This window comes from Tursiops truncatus, chromosome 15 (assembly GCF_011762595.2).
Source record: "Tursiops truncatus isolate mTurTru1 chromosome 15, mTurTru1.mat.Y, whole genome shotgun sequence".
In the NCBI taxonomy this organism is placed as follows: domain Eukaryota; kingdom Metazoa; phylum Chordata; class Mammalia; order Artiodactyla; family Delphinidae; genus Tursiops; species Tursiops truncatus.
The window spans coordinates 8235219-8247511 of NC_047048.1; the positions used below are offsets into that span (position 1 = coordinate 8235219).

Genomic DNA, 12293 nt, shown 5'->3' on the forward strand with positions numbered 1-12293 from the left:
CCCGAGTGGCTCCGGAACAGGTCCCCCACCTCCGCTGGACTGACCCAAGGCTGTGAAGTCACCTCTGCTTCAGCCCGCAGCTGGGTCTTTTCCTGCCACACTTTATTAGGAAGGTAAGACAGACTCTGTGTACAGGACACATCGGTGTCAGGGGTGAGGGACTTTCTACAAGGAGGCCCACGGCTGGAGGAAGTGCTTTTGTCCACCTGGTGCCTGGAGAAGAGCCGGGTGCAGCCCACTACTCGATTCCTTCTTGCTTGTCTTTGATGGCCACCTGAGGGGGAGGAAGGAGGCGGCGCCCTGAGCTGGAATGGCCGGGTGAGGATGTTGGGAACGCAGCCTCAGCCTCCCTGACCAAGGGCTGCCAGGACCTTGGCCAGGGGCCCCAAACGGTTCCAGGCACCGGGTAGCCAGCACCCCAGGGACCCTCTAGCCAGCCCTACTCACGCCACCATGACTTCCCTGCAGCACAGGTCCTGCTGCCTGGCGTGGCAGGGAGGCGGGGGAGTAGGGGTGCTTCCTGGTGAGCCTGTGACTGACAGACTGAAAATCTGACAAGCCGTGGATCCTTCCCACTCTAAATCGTGTCTGGACTTTGAAGCCCCCTGCGTGAGATGTGACCACACCCATCTGGCCTTCTTGATGGTGGTACCCTACGATAAGATGAGCTGCCCCCAGACAGATAAACCACAGGGCAGCGGCACCACAGGGAAGAGGCTTGGAGGGACAGCCCCAGGCAGCAGGCCCCTTGCTTCCACGGGGACCATGAGAGCACAAAGGGAGACCCTGGCACTGGGTGAGGTCCCACCCTGGGTGCAGACAGCAGGCCCCAGGCCTCACCTCCATGACCCCTCAGTCCACACTTCCCGGATGCTGTGGTATACACCCCTGTTCTGTCATCACCTCCGCCCAGCCCCCATCTCCCCCACTGAATAAATCAGAGGAAACAACCCGGGGATCGTCCTAGGTGTGGGCATGAGCACGCTGCAGCTGTGACCATACAGGCTGGCGTCCAGACTGACCCCAGCCCCTCCGGCACACCCAGCTCCTCACCCGGAATCGCTCTTCCAGCAGGGAGAGCTCGCTGATGAGGTCTGTGATGGCGTTGGTGAAGGCCTCCTGGGGGCTGTAGTCCGGTGTGGTCTGCACGCGGATGATGATCTTGTGTTCCAAGGGGTGGGGGACTTTGTAGCCAGCAAACAGCACCTGTGGGTCCTTCAGCAGCTGCCTGAGACACAGGGATGGGTGGGGTGCGGGTGGGTGGTGAGCCTAGGGCCCTTGGGGCTCTGGCCCCTTGTGACCTTCCAGGCCTTCTAACCAAGGGTCTTCCCGTTGGGTTGGGGCCTATAAGCAAATGCAGCTGCTCTCGATCTTTAGTTGTTTGTGTTGTGTGATGTCGTTGTCACCACCCCACAGCCCCTGCAAAAATGTCCAAGTAAGACAGACATGTGAAGAAGGTACAGCATGTGGGGACTCCTCCCATACACACAGCTACATCCATGAGGATCAACGACCCTACCTAGTAAACACAGTTTCCAGCAACCTCTTCCCTCACGAGACGTCAGGGACCCTCAAGGGCCCCAAAGAAACCTCCCTAGGCAGTAAAAATCCAGCTAGTGTTCAGGAAAAAAAAGCCCCATTCCCAGCCCCCAAAGAGCATCTGGCACAGCAAATAAAGGCAGCAGGGGGAGAAGGCTCCAGGCTCTGAACACTTAATAAAGTGGAAACGGAAATCCTCTGGGCGATGCAGGCTGGCAGCTGCCGTCCACACGCATGGGGTCCTGGTCCGCGAGGCTATGGGGAAGCGAAGCCTGAATCGTGAGCTGTGCCCTGGGCGTGTGGGGGTTTTCTCCAGATCAGCTCCCTGAAATGTGAGCACTGGGGGGGGGGGGGGGGGGGGCTGGCACAGGTGGGAACACTGGGCTCACACAGTGGGGGAGGGTGGGGGGCAGCAGGGCCCCAGGAAAGCCTGGGTGCACCACTGGCTTGGCGCTGGGCAGGAGGCATCCACAAAGAAGATGGGCAACTCCGTCCCCTACTTATACCAGAAGACCGGACAAGCTCCTGCCCACGGTCTCAAACATGCAAACCTGGGAAAGGCATGGCTTCACTGATGGCACTTTTCAGCAGCGAAATGACAAGTCTCTGGCCAATCCTACTGCTGGCCACCTACCAGGCCAGGACTTCACCGGTGCAAACACCCACCATCCAATTACCAGGAACCCACCAGGGCACCGGATGACCACACAGGCACTCTCCCACTTCCTTCCCTTATTCTACTAAGTTACAATCTCTGGCACACACATCTTAGAATGCCAGGTGTCACTGAGGTCACTGTCACAAATGGGGGCGCGGTGGGTGGCCAAAGCTGAATGCGTCTCCGTGCTTGTGAGCAGAGCCCCAAGCGGGCCTTCTTTCCTGTGGCTCGCTGCACATTCTCCTCCTTTAGTCAGATAACTGAGCCAACACAGGAAAGTGTCTACGTGAACAGAAACCGGTCACTGTCATTTTGAAGAAAAGGTACTGGGATGTGTGAATTCCTAGAGCCAGCACCCAGAAGGACTTCCTAGAGCTCAGAGAGACTTGAGAACATCTCCTGGAACTTAAGCTTGGCCTCTCAAAGAGCAACATAACCCCCAAAAGCCTCTGACTTGGAACTTACGATTTAATGATGTTTCCTAGCGTATGGTCTTCCTTGTTGATGGTGAACAAACAGGCATTGGGTACCTTGGTGTCCTTGTTAATGGTGATCCTAAGGGAGAGGCAGAGGCAACGGGTTGGTGGGGAGGGCCGCGGCTTCCCTCCTCCCCAGAGTCTAAACCCTGCCCTTCAAGGCAGGCTCAGGTCCCACCTCCTCCTGGAAGACTTTCCCATCTCTTCATCCCATAACGTCCTCTGTGACTCAGAGTAGCACCGTGGCTATACCCCAAACCCAGCCACGCCTGGCTCTGTGGGACCCTCATCTCACCTCTGGACTACTCCTTCTTCCTAAAGCAGAGCTTCTCAACCTTGGCACCACTGACATTTTAGGCCAGAAAATTCTTTTCTGTATGGGGGCTGTCTGGTACACTGTGGGGTATTAGCAGTACCTCTACCACTAGATGCCAGGAGCATCCCCTTTATGACAACCAAAAATGTTTGCAGACACTGCCGAAGTCTTCTGGGGGGGCAAAATGGCCCCCGGTTAAGAACCACCGCTCTCAAGGGAGAGTGAAGTGCCGGGCAGGGGCTAGACCGCAGAGCAGAGCCCTGGATACCAGACAGCTAAGAGAAGGAAAAGCCAGCGTTTAAGACGGTCTTCTTTGTGCTGAGCCCTGGACTAAGCGCTTTACATAAATTACCTAATTTAATCTCCCCTTAGAGAAAATTCTGTGATTTAATACAGTAATAAGCCCATTTTCCAGATGAGGAAAGTGGGCCTCAGGCAGACTGTCACTTGCCCAAAGGCACAGAGTTCCCAAGCGGGGGATCCAGGAGCCAAGTCAAGGCTATCTGAGTACTGGATTACATTTCCCTTCACCTGCAGGCAATGAGGCGTCACTGGAGGGTTTACACCAGCGAATGAAGATCCGGTGTGAGTCTCAGAGCCATCATTCTGGCTGCAGCAAGGATAAAGGTGGTGGGCGGGAAGACGAGTGAGGGGGGCTACCAGATCCCAGAGGAAAAGGACTTTGGAGCCAGACACACTGGGTTCGAATACAGACCGGCCACTTTCTGTGCGCCTGGGAAAGTTACTTAACCTCTCTGAAGCTCGGTTTCCTCATCTGCAAAATGGGGAGACTCACCAACACCTAGGACTGTCTTAAGTTTGGCAGACTCAAGTGCGAAGCGCTCTGTGGAGCTAGAGCAAAACCTTCTGTCCCCCCGGCAGCGGACGGGCAGAGAAGCCCCAGAACCTGCGGGCGCTGACAGTCGAGGGTCCGCGACCCTCTCCCACCGAGGCCGGTTCCACTTACTTCTTCTCGCCCTCGAAGAGCAAGAACGACTCGAAGGCGGGAGGCGCGTTCATCCTAGCGTCGCAGCAGCCTCCCAAGCCTCACACACAGCCGCCACCACCTCCGGAACTCGACCTATATAACTCGACCACTTCCGGGTTAGCGGCTGCTTCCGGATTATGCCGGTAGTGCCAAACCCGTGTGAGGATCGGCTCGTTGCCCTCTATCGGTCTGGAGGATGTTGCGCAGGCGCGAGAAAAGCCTGCCGGAGGGAGAGGAGCTGGTGGCTCTGCGCATGCGTGAGTCGGGAAGGTCCTCTCCTGGGCTTACCTGCGGGCATGTTTTGACGCATGCTCCTAACGCTGGGGGCAGCTCTTTTGAGACATCTCTGTCTAGGCTAAGCCGAAACCCTGAACTCTTTTCTATGCTCCCTTTGCCCCTTGATCCCTCTTTGGAAATGTGCCCTTGGAATACATGGCAAGAGGCTCTTGAATGGAGAATGGAGCCTTGGGTTAGTGGGCAGGTGTGACCAGCCGGGGCAGAAGAAGCCTCCCCTGGGCTAGACTGTTGTGTATGGATAATCCACCTGCCAAGGCAAGCTGCTACAAGACTCCTGGCTGGGTTGTTACTGGTTTACCAGGTGGGCTTGTAGCCTAGCGAGGTTCTTGTTAGGGGAGCAGTTGGGTGAGGGCCGGGGAGGTGGCAAGTGTATGCTGGTGGGGACAAAAAAATGTTGCCTGCCATTTCAATAAACAAAGAATGTTGCCGCCATCAAGCCATCAGCCCCTGACGGTGTGCCCTGAGGGGAATTCAGGATGGAGAAAAACAGGATACTGGCCCTAGATAGTTAAGATGCATATCTAGGAATCATTTCAATGCCCAGATTCTTTCATCTTCCGAAGAAAACTGCTGAAATCATTAACTTGAGATGTCTGTCTTTTGTGATTAGCGGTAATCTTTTGATGTTTGACTACAAGTGTTTTGTTTGTTTTTCAGCAAAAAACTCCTATATATCCTGGCTCCTCCCTTACCTCTTTGGAACAGTTCTGCAGAGCAATCTGAGAGGCTGTCTCCCAGGCTACTGTCCTCAGTAAGGTCCTCGATAAAACATAACTCGCAGGAACTTCCCTGGTGGTCCAGTTGTTAAGACTCTGAGCTTCCACAGGGGTCACAGGTTTGATCCCTGGTCAGGGAAGTTCCTCTTGCCGCTCAGTGCGGCAAAAAAAACCACCCAGAAAACAAACAAAAAACCACCCCCACAACTCGCAGGAATTCCCTGGAGGTCCAGTGGTTAGGACTCGGCGCTTTCATTGCTGGGGCCCAGGTTCGATCCCTGGTCAGGGAACTAGAATGCCACAAGCCACGTGGAACGGCCAAAAACCCAAAAAATCACGCATAAGGCGCTTCCCTTGTGGCGTAGTGGATAAGAATCCACCTGCCAGTGCAGGGGACACGGGTTCGAGCCCTGGTCCGGGAAGTTCCCACATGCCGCGGAGCAGCTAAGTCCGTGTGCCACAACTACTGAGCCTGAGCTCTAGAGCCCGCGAGCCACAACTACTGAAGCCCGTGAGCCACAACTACTGAAGCCCGCGCGTCTAGGGCCCGTGCTCCGCTACACGAGAAGCCACCGCAATGAAAAGCCCGCGCACCGCAGCAAAGAGGAGCCCGCTTGCAGCAACGAAGACCCAACACAGCCAAAAAATGAATAAATAAATTAAAATTTAAAAAATATTTTTTTAAAAATCCCACATAACTCGCAACTTTTAGGTTGTGATTTTTGTTTTTGTTTTGTTTTCAATCAACACAGGTATGAGAGGAACTTGAAGGGATAAGGGATAAGTGAGTCGGTTTTGGTTGGTTGATATTTTGCAGACTACAGCTTAGCATAAAAGTCCCACCTGCGCGGTTTGAAGCAACAGGGGCTGGGGTCTCAGATTAGCTACTGAAGCCCTAACAGCTTTCCAGCTGTTTCTTCAAGGCTGGGGAACAGCTGAGGAGCCCCCAAGGAAATCTGGAGCTTCCCCCACCACTTCCCGGGAAGGACTCTTTCCTACTTAAGCTTTGAGACCTGGGGTGAGAAAATGTCATTTGCTGGAGGCCCACACCAACCTTGACTCTCCAGGCCAAGTGGGTGGGGGCCTCTTTAACTGCGGAGGAATAGAAGGCAATGACAGTAATGATGCCCCTTCACCCGTCTGAGTCATCCTGGGAAAGTTTGGGCCAAGGATGCTACTGAGAAATAAAATGTTGCCTGCCATGTCAGTAAACAAAAGATGCCGCAGCTGTCAGCCATTGCAGCCCTGCCCCCAACGGTGAGCCCTGAGGGAACTCAGGAAGGAAACAAAGAATATCGGCCAGCCAGCCATCATCAGACTGCAGCCAACCCCAAGGTGCAGCTTGATGAAACGCAGGATGTGAAAACACGGGATACTGGCCCCAGATAGCTGAGGTACATATCAAAGGAATGATTTTGGTGAGCCCAGACTCTTACATCTTCTCATACAAAGAAAAGCGCTAAATTCCTTAAATTGAGATATCTGGTTTTCTTTAATTAACAGTAATCTCTTGATGTTCAGACTACCTGCCTTTTGTTGCAAAACTCCTATATATCCTGGCTCCCCCTCACGTCCTCAGAGCAGTTTTCTCGGGGTTACTGGTTGTTTTTTTTTCGACTCGGGGTTACTTAAGATGCTGCCTCCCCGGCTTGAAGTCCTCAGTATGTCCACCGAATAAAACATAACTCTCAACCTTTAGGTTGCGCATTTCTTTTTTCAGTTGACACTACTGAGAAAGGAAGGGGGCAGGGCACAAACTTTAAAAGAATGACACAGCCTCTGAGTACATAAAGTAGTTAGAACTGATTAGGCCCAAGATGGCGGAAGAATCTGCTTCCAGTAGAACGTGAGCCTCATTATACGCTCATTGCAATACGTCAGCATATGCTAAATGACATACCCAGAGGCACCATGCCAGCTCTAAGGCTGAATAAAAGGCCAAAAAGTGGGTCACAACTCCTGGAAATCTCCGCTCCTTCCCCAAATAGTTGGAATAATCCTCCTACTCATTAGCCTATGAAATTCCCCTCCCCCTAAAAACTGACAACCCCATACCCTGGGGCCTCTTGCCTTCTGAGTTGGCCCACACTCAGTCTATGGAATGTGTATATCCCTGAATAAACCTGCTTTCACTTTACTGTGGCTCGCTCTTGAATTCTTTCCTGCAAGAAGCCGAGAACCCATACTTGGCGACCCGTCCCAGGAACTCACCTGAAACCTGGGACCTGACCGTCCTCTTGTGCCCCACCTTTTCTTGCAACACTACCATTGCCAGGATTGCAGGGACCTGGCGGTGATGAGGCTGGCCTGGCCTTAACTGGGCTACGGGACAGAATGGGGAGAGGATTTTAACTCTGAAGGGGCTTCCCTCCCTGCCACTGTGGAAGTCTGTCCTCTCTAGGGAGTTCTGGTCACACTTGCCCTTTGATTCTCTGACCAACATGAGATCCTGAGCTCCAGAAGTTGTCAGCCCCCCAAAGAGTTTTCAGCAGCTCAATTTTGGTGTGCCCCGAGAGGAGTCCCAATGGCCATTCCCGTCTTCTCCTTAGTCTAAGGGAGACAGGTCTGCCTGGCACCACTGTGGAAGGGGCGGCTAGAACATGGGGTGCTAAGAAACATTTTCCAACCTTGGAAATATGGGGAAGGGGGAGTGTGTGGCATATCCCAACAACGCCATACTGGAGCACTGTTGAACAGGTCTGACCAGGGGTTATTTAAATATCTAGGGCAGGGCTTCCCTGGTGGCGCAGTGGTTAAGAATCCGCCTGCCAATGCAGGGGACGTGGGTTCGAGCCCCGGTCCGGGAAGATCCCACATGCCGTGGGGCAACTAAGCCCACATGCCGCAACTACTGAAACCCACGTGCTTAGAGCCCCTGCTCCACAACAAGAGAAGCCAGAGCACCACAACGAAGAGTAGCCCCCCCACCCGGCTCACAGCAACTAGAGAAAAGTCTGCACACAGCAACGAAGACCCAACGCAGCCAAAAATAAATAAAATGAATAAATAAAAGTTTTAAAAAAGCAGGAGTTTTAGAAAAAAACAAATAAATAAATAAATATCTAGGGCAGAGATCGTCAAAATGTGAGGGCTCCGGGACCAAATCAAGCCTGCCACCTGTTTTTGTATTTAAAGTTGCATTGGAATATGCCATGCCCGTTGGTTTCCTCATTGCCTGTGGCTGCTTTTGTGCTACAAGAGTAATGGTAACCAAAACCTGCATGCCTGGGCCTTTACCGAAAAAGTTTGCCAATCCCTAAGCTTGGGGAATGGACCTGTGTTTGACTTTTTTTTTTCTTTAAGAATTTATTTCTTTTAATTTTTTATTTTTTATTTACTTATTTTTGGCTGCGTTGGGTCTTCGTTGCTGCGCAGGCTTTTTTTGGCTGTGGCGAGCAGAGGCTACTCTTCATTGCAATGTGTGGGCCTCTCACTGCAGTGGCCTCTCGTTGTGCAGCACAGGCTCTAGGCGCGCGGGCTTCAGTAGTTGTGGCTCATGGGCTCTAGAGTACAGGCTCAGTAGTTGTGGCGCACGGGCTTAGTTGCTCCACAGCATATGGGATCTTCCCGGACCAGGGATCGAACCCATGTCCCCTGCATTGGCAGGCGGATTCTTAACCACTGTGCCACCAGGGAAGCCACCTGTGTTTGACTTTGAAATTTATTATTCAATTAGAGCCCAGACGTTGAAGTCACTTATTAACTTGTAGGTTTCCATCCCATAGAGAAGATAATTCCATCAACCAGTTTTGTATCTAATATCACAATATTATTCCAACGTTACCCAGACTCTCAAAATAGTCTATGAACTAGCTTTGCCAAACATTCATTTCCTCCTTGGAGTGTAATAAATCTCTGATACATGTTCATACCCTATACATTTTTTAAAATAAATTTATTATTTATTTATTACTTTTGGCTGTGTTCGGTCTTCGTTGCTGCGCGCAGGCTTTCTCTAGTTGCAGCAAGCGGGGGCTACTACTCATTGCGGTGCGCGGGCTTCTCATTGCGGTGGCTTCTCTTGTTGTGGAACATGGGCTCCAGAGTGCAGGCTGAGTAGTTGTGGTGCACGGGCTTAGTTGCTCCGCGGCATGTGGAATCTTTCCAGACCAGGGCTCGAACCCGTGTCCCCTGCATTGGCAGGCGGATTCTTAACCACTGCGCCACCAGGGAAGGCCCATTCTATATTTTTGAAACAGGAGGGAAGGAGGCAGGGCACAACCTTTGAAAGAATGACATAGCCCAAGGGCATGATATAAACTGATTAGAACCCAATGGGTCCAAGATGGCGGACAAGTCGACTTTTTCCACTAGACCTTCAACCTCAGTATACGCTCACGTCAGCAAGCTAAATGACACACCCACAGGCGCCATGACAGTTCCAAGACCAACCATGAAGATCAAAAAGTGGGCAGTGGCCCAACTCCTGGAAATCCCCGCCCCTTCCTAAAATAGCTGGAATACTCCCCCCACTCATTAGCCTATGAAATTACCCACCCCTATAAGAAATGACAACCCCGTACCCTGGTGCCTTTCTCACCTTCTGAGATGGCCCACACTCTGTCTGTGGAGTGTGGTTCTCTCTAAATAAATCCACTTCTTACCTATCACTTTGTCTCTCACTGAATTCTTTCTGAGATGAGACATCAAGAACCTGAGCGTCATTAGTCCTGAAACCAGGTGTGTGATCTCAGTTGGAAGACTGTGGGTCTTGGCAGGGTCAAAGTCCCAGCCGTGTGGGTTCAAGTCCAATCTGAGGTGCACAGTTTCATTTTTATGAATCATTTTTAAAAACATATTTGAAAATTCTACTTTGACAAGAATTTCCCAAGAGAAGGTTGGTGGGAACTTGCCCAGATTTCCTACGAGTTGGGCCCAAAGGCGCATATGCTATGTGAGCTGGGCCCACTCAGGGCTTCCCGGGGTGCCAGCCCCCTGGGCTGTAGGCCTCTGAGGGCCCAATCAGACCCTCAAGACATCTGGGGCGTCTGCCCCAGCCCCGGATGAATAACAGGCCTGGCGATCCTGGGGGAGTGGTGGTGTGGAATCCCTGGGCAGGTGGAGGGGGTGACCTCCAGTACCTGCCTGTACTGAGGGCAGGCAGGAGTCTCTTCTGTCCCTCTCCTTTTTCCAGGTGGCTTCCAAAAAGAATGCGGCATCCTGGGTTGTAGGTAGCTCTGCCTGGAACCTGCGAGGAGAACCTAGGGGTGTTGGTACCCACGGGAGAGGTGGGGGGCGGAGCCAGGCACTTACTCATTTAAATGCCCCTCTGGCTGCAGTGGCCGTGCCCACATCAAGATCCACTGGAGGAAAGGGTGGCGGGTGCTGCCGGTGGGCGGCTGCACGTGTGCAGTTAAATCCCCAGTTCTACTTGCTGCAGGCTCTGTAAGTGCACACCCAAGTGTACACCTCTCTTTCCCCTTCCCTCCCTGCCTTGGGGGTCAGGAGACCCAGGGTCCATACTTCCTGACCATGAGGTCCTTGAAACACAAGAAGATCCAACAGGCAGGAGGACTGGTGTGAGGCCCTAAGGAAGTAGCCAGAGAAGCAGCGGCCGGTGATGGGGGCGGGGGGGAGCAGGCTCAGTCACCCTGGACCTGAGCCCTGGGCCAGGAAGGGTGAGGGGATGCCTAGCCCTGTGAAGAGGCTCATGAGGCCCATAGGATGGTAGCATCACGACCAAGAAGTGATGAACATCCAAGGGATTGGGTTGGTGGGCTGTGACCAGGAGAAAAGGTCGATAGGGCCCCCAAAGCCATGGGGTACAGGGGAGCAGGGCAGCCCCCTGCATCTGCAGCCCCCTTTGCTTTTCTATGCTATCCCTCAAAGAATCCAGCATGCAGCCTGTCCAGATGGTCCTGCCCCAGACTCCGGCTAGTCAGCTGGGTCAAGGGTCCTGCCTGTGACCTGGGCCCTTGGGGACTGTCCCAGGTCTGGGATTCACAGGTGAGGCTCTGAGCTTGGTTGAATGAGAGTTTTAAGAACGTGCTGGAAGACCCTGTCCCTTCCCTGTTTTGTTAATTATGTTGAAAGTTACTGTGTACCTAGGGATGGGTTCGGAGGAGAGTGGGGAGGTGATGACCAGAGGAAGCCTTGCTTGGGACGAGGGGGCTGGCATAAGGGCCACTGCCAGGGCCAGGCCATGTGGTTTGAGGTTCTGAACCTGCCCCCACTTGCAGTCTTCAGGACACTTGGAGGAAGGGCCTGTTTGGGGGCTGCCAGGAGGGGCCAGCTGGTGAGACACATCAGGCTCTGTAGCCTGTGGGAGACGGATGAGTGGGACCCAGGGGTGTGGCAGGGACAGCAGGTGGGAGGAGAAAGCAAGTCCCCAGGACGGGGGGAAACAGAGCAGGGGCAGTGGGGATGCACAGAGACTGTGCTGGCGGCCCGGCGCTTGGCCACCCCCACCAGCAGCTGACCCCCATCTCGAGATCCCAGAGCCTCCACAGTCATGGCAGGTTTATTGTCGGCAACAGAGCGTCGCGATGCTCTCCCGGGGAGCACAGCTGTGGCCGTGAGGGGAGCAGGGGTGGTGGTGGCCAGGAGCAAAGCGGGTGCTGAGGTCCAGGCCTGGTCTCCTGGGCCCCGTGTTCCCTCCTGCCTCTCTGGGTCCAAGAAGCATCAGTCCATCTGGGTGTGGACCACCCTAGAGGGGGCTTTCTAGCTGGGTCCACCCTGGGCAGGAGAGGAGGGACCCTGGGGAGTCTGGGCTAGTGGCAGTGATGGCTGTGGGGCTGGCGGGGAGCAGCCAGGCCTCACAGAGGAGCAGGAACCCCCGAAGTCCCCTGGAGATGTCAGGTGGGTGATGACGGGCCAAAACCGTATCAGCTCTGGATTTCCGGACCCCCTGGGCCCCTGGCTCCCCCAGCTCACTCAGCCCAGGAGAGACCCAGGCCGTGCACCCCAACGAGAGGGACCGAGGTGAAAAGCTGAGAGTGCACGGGGGTCTCCCAGCACCTGGCGGGGCTCAGCATGTTGTGCGGGGCGGCCTCATGTCTGCAGCTCCAGGACGTGGCTGGGCTCCAAGGGGGGGGAGCCAGCTGGGCTGGACCTATGGGCCTCCCGGAGGTCCTGCAGTACCTGGAGCAGCTGGGCCACTGGGTCCTCGGGGGCTGGAGGCAGATGCAGGATGAGGGCAGAGCAGGTAGGGTCGCGCCTGTCTGGAAGGCCGGAGGGCCCCTGGGAGGGAGGCCCCACCCACCATCCCCGAAAGGGGGCTCAGGTGGGAAGCACCTACCTCCTCCGGGGCCCGTGAGCACAGGGCCTGCCTCTGGGCCCGCACTCAGCTGTCGGTGCTTCTCCC

General features: G+C 54.3%; 2 protein-coding genes across 19 annotated transcripts in view; both read right to left on the bottom strand.

The window, feature by feature from the left end:
- Positions 1–81: 81 nt before the first annotated feature.
- On the bottom strand, positions 82–4119 carry POLR2J (RNA polymerase II subunit J). Its single transcript, XM_033841162.2, has 4 exons — positions 3957–4119; positions 2663–2752; positions 1054–1228; positions 82–274 (listed from the first exon to the last, which is right to left on the bottom strand). Exons 1-4 carry the CDS (start codon positions 4007–4009, stop codon positions 239–241), a joined length of 354 nt encoding a protein of 117 aa, XP_033697053.1. The 5' UTR covers positions 4010–4119; the 3' UTR covers positions 82–238.
- Positions 3957–12293, bottom strand: part of RASA4B (RAS p21 protein activator 4B) — a 30440-nt gene continuing 22103 nt past the window's right edge. For 2 of the 18 annotated variants that reach the window (XM_073791983.1, XM_073791977.1), the window contains 5 exons: positions 12228–12292; positions 10076–10178; positions 9595–9743; positions 7202–7312; positions 3957–4197 (listed from right to left, as the gene is read on the bottom strand). In XM_073791983.1, coding sequence (XP_073648084.1) covers positions 4037–4197; positions 7202–7312; positions 9595–9743; positions 10076–10178; positions 12228–12292 — 589 coding nt within the window. In that variant the 3' untranslated portion in view covers positions 3957–4036. The other 16 variants (XM_073791986.1, XM_033839767.2, XR_012326004.1 and 13 more) reach the window with 15 other exon arrangements.